At 45.7% G+C, this 14,701-nt stretch overlaps 1 protein-coding gene across 1 annotated transcript in view; it reads left to right on the forward strand.

The window, feature by feature from the left end:
• LOC131926992 (dynein axonemal heavy chain 10) overlaps positions 1-14,701 on the forward strand; it is a 91,970-nt gene that overhangs the window by 12,421 nt on the left and 64,848 nt on the right. Inside the window, exons 12-27 of the mRNA XM_059282627.1 lie at positions 1,147-1,269; positions 1,355-1,480; positions 2,187-2,363; positions 3,155-3,359; positions 3,707-3,745; positions 4,031-4,158; positions 4,733-4,819; positions 5,744-5,857; positions 6,832-6,972; positions 8,256-8,450; positions 8,998-9,158; positions 10,910-11,141; positions 12,527-12,640; positions 13,324-13,464; positions 13,875-14,033; positions 14,253-14,369. Of these exons, the coding sequence (XP_059138610.1) occupies positions 1,147-1,269; positions 1,355-1,480; positions 2,187-2,363; positions 3,155-3,359; positions 3,707-3,745; positions 4,031-4,158; positions 4,733-4,819; positions 5,744-5,857; positions 6,832-6,972; positions 8,256-8,450; positions 8,998-9,158; positions 10,910-11,141; positions 12,527-12,640; positions 13,324-13,464; positions 13,875-14,033; positions 14,253-14,369 (2,259 nt within the window). The remainder of the gene's footprint in view (positions 1-1,146; positions 1,270-1,354; positions 1,481-2,186; positions 2,364-3,154; positions 3,360-3,706; positions 3,746-4,030; positions 4,159-4,732; positions 4,820-5,743; positions 5,858-6,831; positions 6,973-8,255; positions 8,451-8,997; positions 9,159-10,909; positions 11,142-12,526; positions 12,641-13,323; positions 13,465-13,874; positions 14,034-14,252; positions 14,370-14,701) is intronic.

Here is a 14,701-nt window from a genome sequence, read left to right on the forward strand (position 1 = left end):
AACATCCCATCTCTAGGGTACGTCGCTTTTATTTGCCCAACATCCCATCTCTAGGGTACGTCGCTTTTATTGGCCCAACATCCCATCTCTAGGGTACGTCGCTTTTATTGGCCCAACATCCCATCTCTAGGGTACGTCGCTTTTATTGGCCCAACATCCCATCTCTAGGGTACGTCGCTTTTATTGGCCCAACATCCCATCTCTAGGGTACGTCGCTTTTATTGGCCCAACATCCCATCTCTAGGGTACGTCGCTTTTATTTGCCCAACATCCCATCTCTAGGGTACGTCGCTTTTATTGGCCCAACATCCCATCTCTAGTGTACGTCGCTTTTATTGGCCCAACATCCCATCTCTAGGGTACGTCGCTTTTATTGGCCCAACATCCCATCTCTAGGGTACGTCGCTTTTATTTGCCCAACATCCCATCTCTAGGGTACGTCGCTTTTATTGGCCCAACATCCCATCTCTAGGGTACGTCGCTTTTATTGGCCCAACATCCCATCTCTAGGGTACGTCGCTTTTATTGGCCCAACATCCCATCTCTAGGGTACGTCGCTTTTATTTGCCCAACAACATCTTTACTCATCTATTTTAGCTGCCCACCAAATGTTAACACCTCTATTTTAGCTGCCCACCAAATGTTAACACCTCTATTTCAGCTGCTCCACCAAATGTTAACAACTTTATTTTAGCTGCCCACCAAATGTTAACACCTCTATTTTAGCTGCCCACCAAATGTTAACACCTCTATTTCAGCTGCTCCACCAAATGTTAACACCTTTATTTCAGCTGCCCACCAAATGTTAACATCTCTATTTTAGCTGCCCACCAAATGTTAACACCTCTATTTTAGCTGCCCACCAAATGTTAACACCTCTATTTCAGCTGCTCCACCAAATGTTAACACCTCTATTTCAGCTTGCATACCAAATGTTAACACCTCTATTTTAGCTGCCCACCAAATGTTAACACCTCTATTTTAGCTGCCCACCAAATGTTAACACCTCTATTTCAGCTGCTCCACCAAATGTTAACACCTCTATTTCAGCTGCCCACCAAATGTTAACACCTCTATTTCAGCTGCCCACCAAATGTTAACACCTCTATTTCAGCTGCCCACCAAATGTTAACTCCTGTATTTCAGCTGCCCTATGATGCCTTCTCCCCATCGAGGGCCACCATGTGGCAGATCCTGAAGACCAAGTTCTACAAGCGGGTCACGGAGATTGAAGAAACCGCCAAGACGTTCATTGACGAATCCTTCCAGGTACCCTGTCTGCCTAGCTAGAGCCTGGTCTGTGTTCGTCCTTGACCCGCCCAGTCCAAGGTCAACTGTTGTGTTCTCCCCACAGAGCCTGCGGTCGTCTGACGGCGCCTTTGAACTGCTCATCAAGTTGAAGGGCATCCAATCACGTGAGGCCGTCAACAAGCGCATGCAGTCTAAATTTAGAAACGTCATCCTGCAGTACAATAAAGAGGTGAGTGGGCATCTCAAATGTCAGTTTGGTCATGTTAGATGTCAATTTGGTCATGTTAGATGTCAGTTTGGTCATGTTAGATGTCAGTTTGGTCATGTTAGATGTCAATTTGGTCATGTTAGATGTCAGTTTGGTCATGTTAGATGTCAGTTTGGTCATGTTAGATGTCAGTTTGGTCATGTTAGATGTCAGTTTGGTCATGTTAGATGTCAATTTGGTCATGTTAGATGTCAGTTTGGTCATGTTAGATGTCAGTTTGGTCATGTCAGATGTCAGTTTGGTCATGTTAGATGTCAGTTTGGTCATGTTAGATGTCAGTTTGGTCATGTTAGATGTCAGTTAGGTCATGTTAGATGTCAGTTTGGTCATGTTAGATGTCAGTTTGGTCATGTTAGATGTCAGTTTGGTCATGTTAGATGTCAGGTTGGTCATGTTAGATGTCAGTTTGGTCATGTCAGATGTCAGTTTGGTCATGTCAGTAAGGTCATCTCAGAGGTCAGTTTGGTTTGTTAAAAGTCAGTTTAATAATTCACTGGTCATTTGTTTAATACCACTTGATTTATTATAGATACAAATAGCATTTAGCCACTGTCACTGTTTACGTGTATGAATAATTTTATCAACAAACTCAATGTTCAAATCGTTCATCTTTAAAAAGCCTGCCAAAGCCGTCTACCCTAAAACGTGTATGTGTGTTTGATTGCAGATTGAGTTCACCAACAATCTATTTATAGAAAACAAAATGAACCCCCCGGTTTACCGGAACTATCCGCCGGTTGCCGGCGCCATCTACTGGTGCCGGTCGCTGTTCCACCGGATCAAAGCCAGCATCGTGCGCTTCAATCAGATGGCAGAGATGATGTCCACGGACATCGGCAAGATGGTAGTACCTCAGTCTTATCTCACTCAGATATCTCACCTGTTATCTCAGTCAAATATCTCACCTGTTATCTCACTCAGATATCTCACCGGTTATCTCAGTCAAAACCTCTCTGTTATCTCACTCGAATACCACAGTTAATTACCTCACCAGGATTAATTATTATCTGAGCATTAACTCATCATTACCTCATCATCACCTCATCCTCATCTCACTATTATCGCATCACCACCTCACCACCACCTCATTTTTAACTCACTATTTACTCACCCTTACCTTACCAATACCTCACCATTACCTCACAATCACCTCACCATCACCTCAATCACCTCACTACTACCTCACCATTACCTCATTATCACCTCATCCTTACCTCACCCTTACCTCACCCTTACCTCGCCTTTACCTCACCCTTACCTCACCATTGCGTCGCCCTTACCTCACTATCTTCTCACCATCACCTCACTATTATCTCACCATTATCTCACTACCACCTCACAGTTACCTCACCCTTACCTCACCCTTACCTCACCCTTACCTCACCCTTACCTCACCCTTACCTCACCCTTACCTCACCCTTATCTCACCCTTACCTCACCCTTACCTCACCCTTACCTCACCCTTACCTCACCCTTACCTCACCCTTACCTCACCCTTATCTCACCCTTACCTCACCCTTATCTCACCCTTACCTCACCCTTACCTCACCCTTATCTCACCCTTACCTCACCCTTACCTCACCCTTACCTCACCATCACCTCACCCTTACCTCACCATTACCTCACCAATCCCAGGCCTCAGTCAAGTACCTCTCTGTGGCCAAGACAATGCGGAGGTACGAGGAGACAACGTTCAGGACGTGGCACGACCACGTGGAGCGGGTCATCCCCCACTACCTCAGGGCGGGGCTGCTCTACAAGATCCCCAACACCATACCCGTCCCCCCAGACGTCACGCTCCACCGACTCTCCTCTGGCTCCGCCCTTCATTCCTTATTTGGTGAGTCCTAGCTCCACCCCTCGTAGGTTGTTTTTTTTTTTATCTATTTCTGCCCTCACAAATAATTTCAAATAAGATTAAAATTTTGAATTCGCATTTATTAATTTTATTCATTTATTACATTTTAAACCCTGGAACAGCAGTTTAGTTTTCAATCCCTCCAAAAAACGACGAATTTTTTAATTCAAATAATGGATTCTTTAATTTTTCTAATTAAACCCATGATAAGCTATAAACTTATCAGACATCTTAATCCCCCCCCCCCCCACCTCCTCCACACTTTGGTATCCAGCTATCTAACCATGACCTTTGACCCTTGTTTAAATTTGTTTCCCCCTTGTTCCCAGATGGCAACATTGGTCGACTTATGACAGACGCCAACAAAAGTGAGTAGTTGAGCTTAAGCTGGTGTGTGACGTCGTCATCCTCTGATTCGCATGACGTCATCACTCTCTAACTAGTGGGACGTCACACTGCTCTAACTAATGCTAATTTAACGAGTAAAACATGTTTTTCCTCCATTTCTAACCTCCACCTAACCGTCTCACCACCTAACCGTCTCACCACCTAACCGTCTCACCACCTAACCGTCTCACCACCTAACCGTCTCACCACCTAACCGTCTCACCACCTAACCGTCTCACCACCTAACCGTCTCACCATCCCCACAGTCTCCCACCTGACCCAGATGTACGGAGTCAACCTGAACCCAGCGGTGCCACAAATCATCTGTGAGACCAAACTCTTGCTGTCCTTGCACCTCTTCGTGCCGGAGGTGGCCAAACACATGGCTCTTGATGTGAGTACTCAACACACGTGCGCTCAACACACCACAGGTTAATCTAAGCATGTGGGACGGCGTGGTCGGATGTAAGAACGAACGACTGATAGCCCTGGTCGAGTCCGCGTAACGTACCGGAGTCCACTCAACTCTCATGTCAGGGAAAGTAAAGGCGGCTGAGCATAGTGCTGATCACACTATACCTTCATATGATGAGGTCACGGAAAAAAGGTGAACTCTACTTTACCTGCTAAATGGATCGTGAAACTCGATGGTTTCATCTGAATCTCCCTTGGGACAACAGTTATACACACCATACTTGTAACAAATGTTTTGCCTGTCTGCGGGAGATTACACACGTCATACTTGTAACAAATATTTTGCCTTTTGGCCAGAAGTGTACACATATCATGCGTGTAACAAATTTTGTCATACTTGTAACAAATATTTTGCCTTTTGGCGAGAAGTGTACACATATCATGCTTGTAACAAATTTTGTCATACTTGTAACAAATGTTTTGCCTTTTGGCCAGAAGTGTACACATATCATGCTTGTAACAAATGTTGTCCTACTTGTAACAAATGTCTGCAGGAGGCCAAGCTAAAGAAGATTGTCGCTGACCTTGAGGACATGCTACAGAAGTATTTTGGGGTCATTGATTCTCTGTCTAACCCGGAGGTAATGTCTACTACAACAACTCCCGCCCCACATACAAATTTCTCCTCAACACCCCCCCCCCCCCCCAACGGACGAGAGCAGCAAATACAGACCCCGTCTCTCCTATACCTATTTTCATACAATATATCATCCACCCCCCCACCCCCAAACGCCAACAACATACACTCTACTGTACCCCACCTCTTTGTTTTAAGTATCCCCAAATGTCATAACCCCTAACGTCATACCTCTAATGTCATACCTCCCAAATGTCAAAACCCCTAACGTCATACCTCTAATGTCATACCTCCTAAATGTTATACCTCCCAAATGTTACACCTCCCGAATGTAATACCTCCAAAATGTCATACCTCCCGAATGTCAAATCACCCAAATGTCATACCTCCCAAATGTCATACCTCCTAAATGCCATACCTCCCAAATGTCATACCTCCTAAATGTCACACCTCCCAAATGTCATACCTCCCAAATGTCATACCTCCCAAATGTCATACCTCCCAAATGTCATACCTCCCAAATATCATACCTCCCAAATGTCATACCTACCAAATGTCATACCTCCCAAATGTCATACCTCCCAAATGTCATACCTCCCAAATGTCATACCTCCCAATTGTCATACCTCCCAAATGTCATACCTCCCAAATATCATACCTCCCAAATGTCATACCTCCCAAATGTCATACCTCCCAAATGTCATACCTCCCAAATATCATACCTCCCAAATGTCATACCTACCAAATGTCATACCTCCCAAATGTCATACCTCCCAAATGTCATACCTCCCAAATGTCATACCTCCCAATTGTCATACCTCCCAAATGTCATACCTCCCAAATATCATACCTCCCAAATGTCATACCTCCCAAATGTCATACCTCCCAAATGTCATACCTCCCAAATGTCATACCTCCCATCAAACAGCTGATCCTGATGGACAGTAGTCTGGCCAAGCTGAGAAAAATGTTGAAAGCTCCGTACAAGAGAATCAACTGGTACTCACTGGTCATCAACGACATGATATCCAAGTTCCACACGGTAGGTCATTTTCAACTGACCACAGGATTTCTAAGTTCCACACGGTAGGTCATTTTTAACTGACCACAGGATATCCAAGTTCCACACGGTAGGTCATTTTTAACTGACCACATGATATCCAAGTTCCACACGGTAGGTCATTTTTAACTGACCACAGGATTTCCAAGTTCCACACGGTAGGTCATTTTTAACTGACCACAGGATTTCCAAGTTCCACACGGTAGGTCATATTTAACTGACCACAGGATTTCTAAGTTCCACGCGGTAGGTCATTTTAACTGACCACATGATATTCGTTTTTGGTAGGTCATTTTTAACTGACCACAAGATTTCTAAGTTCCACACGGTAGGTCATTTTTAACTGACCACATGATATCCAAATTACCCGGTAGGTCATTTTAACTGACCACATGATATTCGAGTTCGGTAGGTCATTTTTAACTGACCACATAATATTCAAGTTCGGTAGGTCATTTTCTGACCATTGAACCTCTCTCTATTTCTCTGACTGCAGCAACTGAACCTCTCTCTATTTCTCTAACTGCAGCAATTGAACCTCTCTCTATTTCTCTGACTGCACCAACTGAACCTCTCTCTATTTCTCTGACTTCAGCAACTGAACCTCTCTCTATTTCTCTAACTGCAGCAATTGAACCTCTCTCTATTTCTCTGACTGCACTAACTGAACCTCTCTCTATTTCTCTGACTGCAGCAATTGAACCTCTCTCTATTTCTCTGACTGCACTAACTGAACCTCTCTCTATTTCTCTGACTGCAGCAATTGAACCTCTCTCTATTTCTCTGACTGCACTAACTGAACCTCTCTCTATTTCTCTGACTGCACCAACTGAACCTCTCTAATTCTCTGACTGCAGCAACTGAACCTCTCTCTATTTCTCTAACTGCAGCAACTGAACCTCTCTCTATTTCTCTGACTGCACCAACTGAACCTCTCTCTATTTCTCTGACTGCAGCAACTGAACCTCTTCAACGGCACCGTGAAGACGATCACCCGCATCACCAAGGACATCCAGACCATCCTGGACAACGTCGAGACACTGCATCTCTTCAAGCAGAAGGCCGCCCCCTACCCGGGCTTTGTCTTCAGCTGTAAGGTGCGTCCTGTGGCTGGTACCGCGGTGGTATGCTGATGGTGGTGGTGGTCGTCTGTATCTAGTTTGTTGGTGGCGTGTTGGTAGCGTGTTGGTGGCGTGTTGATTGCGTGTTGGTGTCGTGTTAGTGGCGTGTTGGTGGCGTGTTAGTGGCGTGTTGGTGGCGTGTTGGTGGCGCGTTGGTGGCGTGTTGGTGGCGTGTTGGTGGCGTGTTGGTGGCGTGTTGGTGGCGTGTTGGTGGCGTGTTGGTGGCGTGTTGGTGGCGTGTTGGTGGCGTGTTGGTGGCGTGTTGGTGGCGTGTTGGTGGCGTGTTGGTGGCGTGTTGGTGGCGTGTTGGTGGCGTGTTGGTGGCGTGTTGGTGGCGTGTTGGTGGCGTGTTGGTGGCGTGTTGGTGGCGTGTTGGTGGCGTGTTGGTGGCGTGTTGGTGGCGTGTTGGTGGCGTGTTGGTGGCGTGTTGGTGGCGTGTTGGTGGCGTGTTGGTGGCGTGTTGGTGGCGTGTTGGTGGCGTGTTGGTGGCGTGTTGGTGGCGTGTTGGTGGCGTGTTGGTGTCGTGTTGGTGGCGTGTTGGCGGCGTGTTGGTGGCGTGTTGGTGGCGTGTTGGTGGCGTGTTGGTGGCGTGTTGGTGGCGTGTTGGTGGCGTGTTGGTGGCGTGTTGGTGGCGTGTTGGTGGCGTGTTGGTGGCGTGTTGGTGGCGTGTTGGTGGCGTGTTGGTGGCGTGTTGGTGGCGTGTTGGTGGCGTGTTGGTGGCGTGTTGGTGGCGTGTTGGTGGCGTGTTGGTGGCGTGTTGGTGGCGTGTTGGTGGCGTGTTGGTGGCGTGTTGGTGGCGTGTTGGTGGCGTGTTGATGGCGTGTTGGTGGCGTGTTGGTGGCGTGTTGGTGGCGTGTTGGTGGCGTGTTGGTGGCGTGTTGGTGGCGTGTTGGTGGCGTGTTGGTGGCGTGTTGGTGGCGTGTTGGTGGCGTGTTGGTGGCGTGTTGGTGACGTGTTGGTGGCGTGTTGGTGGCGTGTTGGTGGCGTGTTGCTGAAATATGAGATATTTTCTGACATGAGAAATATTCTAAAGCGTGTAACAATTGCTTCAATTGAAACATATGCTTACATGTGACGTTGAGTGACATATGTGACATGTACTGACATATGTTACAATTGCTGACATATGAGACATACACTGACATGAGACATTTGCGACACTGCTGACATGACATAAACAGACACGTGTGAGCAGCCAGCCATAACTGCCTACGTCTCCCCCACCACCAACCCCCCCCCCCCCCCACCCCCCCCCCCAGGACACGTTCGACTTCGCCTACAGTATGCGCGACACCGACATTGAGCTGGCCTCTAAGAACGTCAGCTCCATCGGGGTACTCATCCTAAAGATCGAGTCCACCATCTCAAGCAGCACGGGGCTCACCAAGAAGCGGACCACCCTACAGAGCTACTACACCTACTGGGAGAGGACGATCTTCAACTCACTCACCAAGGTGACCCGTTGAACATTGTATATATCATTAAGGTGACCCGTTGAACATTGTATATATCATTAAGGTGACCCGTTGAACATTGTATATATCATAAAGGTGACCCGTTGAACATTGTATATATCATAAAGGTGACCCGTTGAACATTATGTCATAAAGGTGACCCATTGAACATTATGTCATAAAGGTGACCCGTTTAACATTGTATATATCATAAAGGTGACCCGTTGATGGTGACCTGCTTACTTTATGCTTCACATAAGGTGACCCGTTTAACTTTATATACCACCAAGATCATCCATTAAGGTTTATATATCACCAAGGTGACCCATTCGTCATAATACATCACCAAGGTGCCCCGTTTAACTTTTTCTATGACCAAGGTGACCCATTCACTTTACCACTACGGTAACCCGTTCAACTTTATACATCACCAAGGTGACCCATTGAAAATTATATATCGCCAAGGTAACCTATTTAACATAACTCCCCAAGACTACCACTGTTAATTAAAGAGTTGATAACTGTATCCGTCATCGCGTGTTGCCAGATGGTGTTGAAGAACCTCAAGTCGTACATCTACCAGCTCCGGCAGGAGAAGCCGCTCTTTGGCATCGAGGCTCAGCTGGCACCGCCCGACGTCATCCTCAACCCACAGACCAACGACATCTTCAAGACGATCGTCTCCACGGCTAGAGACATGGTCATTAAGTAAGTCTGGACGGCCAGAGACATGGTCATTAAGTAAGTCTGGACGGCCAGAGACATGGTCATTAAGTAAGTCTAGACGGCCAGAGACACGGTCATTATGTAACTCTTGACGGCCAGAGACATGGTCATTATGTAACTCTGGACGGCCAGAGACATGGTCATTAAGTAAGTCTGGACGGCCAGAGACATGGTCATTAAGTAAGTCTGGACGGCCAGAGACATGGTCATTAAGTAAGTCTGGACGGCCAGAGACATGGTCATTAAGTAAGTCTGGACGGCCAGAGACACGGTCATTAAGTAAGTCTGGACGGCCAGAGACATGGTCATTAAGTAAGTCTGGACGGCCAGAGACTTGGTCATTAAGTAAGTCTGGACGGCCAGAGACATGGTCATTAAGTAAGTCTGGACGGCCAGAGACACGGTCATTATGTAACTCTTGACGGCCAGAGACACGGTCATTATGTAACTCTGGACGGCCAGAGATTGGTCATTAAGTAAGTCTGGACGGCCAGAGACTTGGTCATTAAGTAAGTCTGGACGGCCAGAGACATGGTCATTAAGTAAGTCTGGACGGCCAGAGACATGGTCATTAAGTAAGTCTGGACGGCCGGAGACATGGTCATTAGGTAAGTCTGGACGACCGGAGACATGGTCATTAAGTAAGTCTGGACGGCCAGAGACATGGTCATTAAGTAAGTCTGGACGGCCAGAGACATGGTCATTAAGTAAGTCTGGACGGCCAGAGACATGGTCATTAAGTAAGTCTGGACGGCCAGAGACATGGTCATTAAGTAAGTCTAGACGGCCAGAGACACGGTCATTATGTAACTCTTGACGGCCAGAGACACGGTCATTATGTAACTCTGGACGGCCAGAGATTGGTCATTAAGTAAGTCTGGACGGCCAGAGACTTGGTCATTAAGTAAGTCTAGACGGCCAGAGACATGGTCATTAAGTAAGTCTGGACGGCCAGAGACATGGTCATTAAGTAAGTCTAGACGGCCAGAGACACGGTCATTATGTAACTCTTGACGGCCAGAGACACGGTCATTATGTAACTCTGGACGGCCAGAGATTGGTCATTAAGTAAGTCTGGACGGCCAGAGACTTGGTCATTAAGTAAGTCTAGACGGCCAGAGACATGGTCATTAAGTAAGTCTGGACGGCCAGAGACATGGTCATTAAGTAAGTCTGGACGGCCAGAGACATGGTCATTAAGTAAGTCTGGACGGCCAGAGACATGGTCATTAAGTAAGTCTGGACGGCCAGAGACATGGTCATTAAGTAAGTCTGGACGGCCAGAGACATGGTCATTAAGTAAGTCTGGACGGCCAGAGACATGGTCATTAAGTAAGTCTGGACGGCCAGAGACATGGTCATTAAGTAAGTCTGGACGGCCAGAGACATGATCATAAAATACGTCTGGACTGTAGCTAATGAAGCGCGTATGAACTGTGAATAATTGATCCCTTAATGAACATTGGATAAATAACCACAGTGTGACCCCTGTATGACCCTTGTGTCACCCCTGTATGACCCCCAGTGTGACTCCTGTATGACCCCTGTGTGACCCCTGTGTGACCCCTATCTCACCCTTGTATGACCCCGTGTGACCCCTGTATGACCCCTGTATGACCCTTGTGTCACCCCTGTATGACCCCCAGTCTGACTCCTGTATGACCCCTGTGTGACCCCTGTGTGACCCCTGTGTGACCCCTGTATGACCCCTGTATGACCCCTGTCTCCACCAGAACCAAGCGGTTCGTGCGCTGGATGAACGGCACGTGCGTGGATGCCCCGCCCCAGAAGGTCAAGTTCCTGGACGAGCCGTACGTCTTCTCGTACTTCCAAGACCTCGTCCTCGACCCGGAAGTGGCTGAACTACTGACCGAGTGCGAGGAGGCGGCCTTTAAATGCCTGGCCAAAGTTCACAAGTCCCTGGGCAAATGGAAGAAGTTCCGTCCCTTGTGGAGATCAGATAAGGTCAGAACTAGCACAATTTTAACCGATATGGTCAGCACTAACACAACTTTAACCGATAAGTTCAGAACTAGCACAATTTTAACCGATAAGTTCAGAACTAGCACAATTTTAACCGATAAGTTCAGAACTAGCACAATTTTAACCGATAAGTTCAGAACTAGCACAATTTTAACCGATATGGTCAGCACTAACACAAATTTAACCGATAAGGTCAGAGCTAACACAAATTTAACCGATAAGGTCAGAACTAGCACAAATTTAACCGATAAGGTCAGAGCTAACACAAATTTAACCGATAAGGTCAGAGCTTACACAAATTTAACCGATAAGGTCAGAACTAGCACAAATTTAACCGATATGGTCAGAACTAGCACAAATTTAACCGATAAGTTCAGAACTAGCACAATTTTAACCGATATGGTCAGAACTAACACAAATTTAACCGATAAGTTCAGAACTAACACAAATTTAACCGATAAGTTCAGAACTAACACAAATTTAACCGATAAGTTCAGAACTAGCACAAATTTAACCGATATGGTCAGAACTAACACAAATTTAACCGATAAGTTCAGAACTAACACAAATTTAACCGATAAGTTCAGAACTAGCACAAATTTAACCGATAAGTTCAGAACTAACACAAATTTAACCGATAAGTTCAGAACTAGCACAAATTTAACCGATAAGTTCAGAACTAGCACAAATTTAACCGATAAGTTCAGAACTAGCACAAATTTAACCGATAAGTTCAGAACTAACACAAATTTAACCGATAAGTTCAGAACTAGCACAAATTTAACCGATAAGTTCAGAACTAGCACAAATTTAACCGATAAGTTCAGAACTAACACAAATTTAACCGGTAAGGTCAGAGCTAACACAAATTTAACCGATATGGTCAGAACTAACACAAATTTAACCGATAAGGTCAGAACTAGCACAAGTTGAACCGTATGCTTTTGGAGAGATTTTTTTACAATTACTTAATAAAGTGTGTGAATTTGTACGCAATCCAAAATATCAAACAACAGGAAAAGGGTAAATTTTTTACCAGTAGACCATCGGATCTGAAAGAATACTATACTTGTTGAATTAAAGGCTTACATTTTATAAACAATTGTATTTCAAAAAACCCACCCGTCTACTTTCACTTTTAAAAACCCACTCTTCTACTTTCACACTGTCAAAAAACCCACTCTTCTACTTTCACTTTCAAAAACCAACTCTTCTACTTTGACTTTCAAAAACCCACCCTTCTAGTTTCACTTTCAAAAACCAACTCTTCTACTTTCACTTTCAAAAACCAACTCTTCTACTGCCACTTTCAAAAACCCACCCTTATACTTTCACTTTCAAAAACCCACCATGACGGTCTACTCCAGGAGGAACAACTAGACAAGTGGCTGTTCAAGAAGAGAACTGCAACAGATTTCGATTATAAGTTCCAGCACTATTTCTCATGTATCGAGAACATTGAAAGAAGAGATGAGGTTAAGGTAAGGGTTAGGGAGATATGTGGACTAGGTTAGGTTAAGGTAAGGGTTAGGGAGTTATGTTGACTAGATTAGGTTAGGGTAAGGGTTAGGGAGTTATGTGGACTAGGTTAGGTTAGGGTAAGGGTTAGGGAGTTATGTGGACTAGGTTAGGTTAGGGTAAGGGTTAGGGAGTTATGTTGACTAGATTAGGTTAAGGTAAGGGTTAGGGAGTTATGTGGACTAGGTTAGGTTAGGGTAAGGGTTAGGGAGATATGTGGACTAGGTTAGGTTAAGGTAAGGGTTAGGGAGTTATGTGGACTAGGTTAGGTTAAGGTAAGGGTTAGGGAGTTATGTGGACTAGGTTAGGTTAAGGTAAGGGTTAGGGAGATATGTGGACTAGGTTAGGTTAGGGTAAGGGTTAGGGAGTTATGTGGACTAGGTTAGTTTAGGTTAGGGTTAGGGTTAAAGAAATCTTTAAACTAGATAAGGTAATGGTTAAAGAAATCTTTAAACTAGATAAGGTTAAGGTAATGGTTAAAGAAATCTTTAAACTAGATAAGGTTAAGGTAAGTGATAATGAAGCGTGGTTGCTGATTATGATATTAGGAATTTTAAAAAATTATGTTTTATCCCAAGAACAATGTATGTCAAGGTTATTGGCCATATTCCTATTGTATTCATACCTCTTGTTTGTTATCTCTCAGGTGATTGGTTGCGTCGAGCTGAGTACATCAGCATTAGCAGACACCGCTAAAGGTCACGCCAGGGAATGGATACGTCTGCTGGGCAAGAAGCTTCACGCGCAGGCGGCGACAAAGCTGGTCTCTATCCATGAGGAAATCATGGTAGGTTCTGTTAGGGGCTCACGTCAATCATGGTAGGTTCTGTTAGGGGCTGCACGTCAATTATGGTAGGTTCTGTTAGGGGCTCACGTCAATCATGGTAGGTTCTGTTAGGGGCTCACGTCAATTGTGGTAGGTTCTGTTAGCGGCTCACGTCAATCATGGTAGGTTCTGTTAGGGGCTCACGTCAATTATGGTAGGTTCTGTTAGGGGCTCACGTCAATTGTGGTAGGTTCTGTTAGCGGCTCACGTCAATCATGGTAGGTTCTGTTAGGGGCTGCACGTCAATTATGGTAGGTTCTGTTAGCGGCTCACGTCAATTATGGCACGGTTCTGTCTTTAATTTCACGCTCTAGAGTCCAACTTACTTTGATGACATTCGTGATGGTAATCACTTCAATTTTATCTGGCAGGACAAGTCGTCTGACCTTGAAGACACGACGGATAACCTTGAGGAGTTGAAGGCCGTGCTGACGACCATCCAGAGCATCAAGGACAACCTGCTGATGTGGGAGGTCAGGTGGCGAGCTGTGCAGGAGGAGTACCGGACCCTGATGGTCTATGGGATAGAGGCATGTCCGGTCACGTGACTACACATCTGGCCCTGTCTCGTGCTTGTAACACCTCTCGTACACCTGTTGAACACCTGTTGAACACGTCTCACACCTGTCAAACACCTGTTTCACACCTGTCAAACACACGCTGAACACCTGTTGAAAACCTGTTGAATACCTATTGTACACGTTCACACCTGTTGAACACCTGTTAAACACCTGTGTTTGTTTCGACAGGTGCCCGAGGAAGAGCTGAAGCTCCAGGAAGACATCCCAAACATCTACGAGAAGGTTCTGCTCAAGGCCAAAAACAGAGATTGTCGTTTGGTCGTGGTCAAGTCAAAGTTCAAAATGGTAACCCCTAACCCCTAACCCTGACCCTAACCCCTAACCCTGACCCCTAACCCTGACCCCTAACCCTAACCCTAACCCCTAACCCTGACTGAAATCTATCACTGACTAGCCTCAGACATACATCATTTATTATTACCTAGCCATGCGGTTCTTTGGCTAAACTATCGTTTCATTGGCAAAACGATCACGAACTTGACATGAACCAAAACATATTGAAGTCTAACTGCTTGTATGTAAGAGGATTTCCTACCCCCCCCCCAACCCCCCTGGCCTGTGAGGCTAACCTCTCATGTGTGTGGCTAATCTCTCTTGTCTGTGAGACTTATCTCCCG

This window comes from Physella acuta, unplaced genomic scaffold (assembly GCF_028476545.2).
Source record: "Physella acuta isolate Inbredline_101_S28 unplaced genomic scaffold, ASM2847654v3 ptg001357l, whole genome shotgun sequence".
In the NCBI taxonomy this organism is placed as follows: Eukaryota; Metazoa; Mollusca; class Gastropoda; family Physidae; genus Physella; species Physella acuta.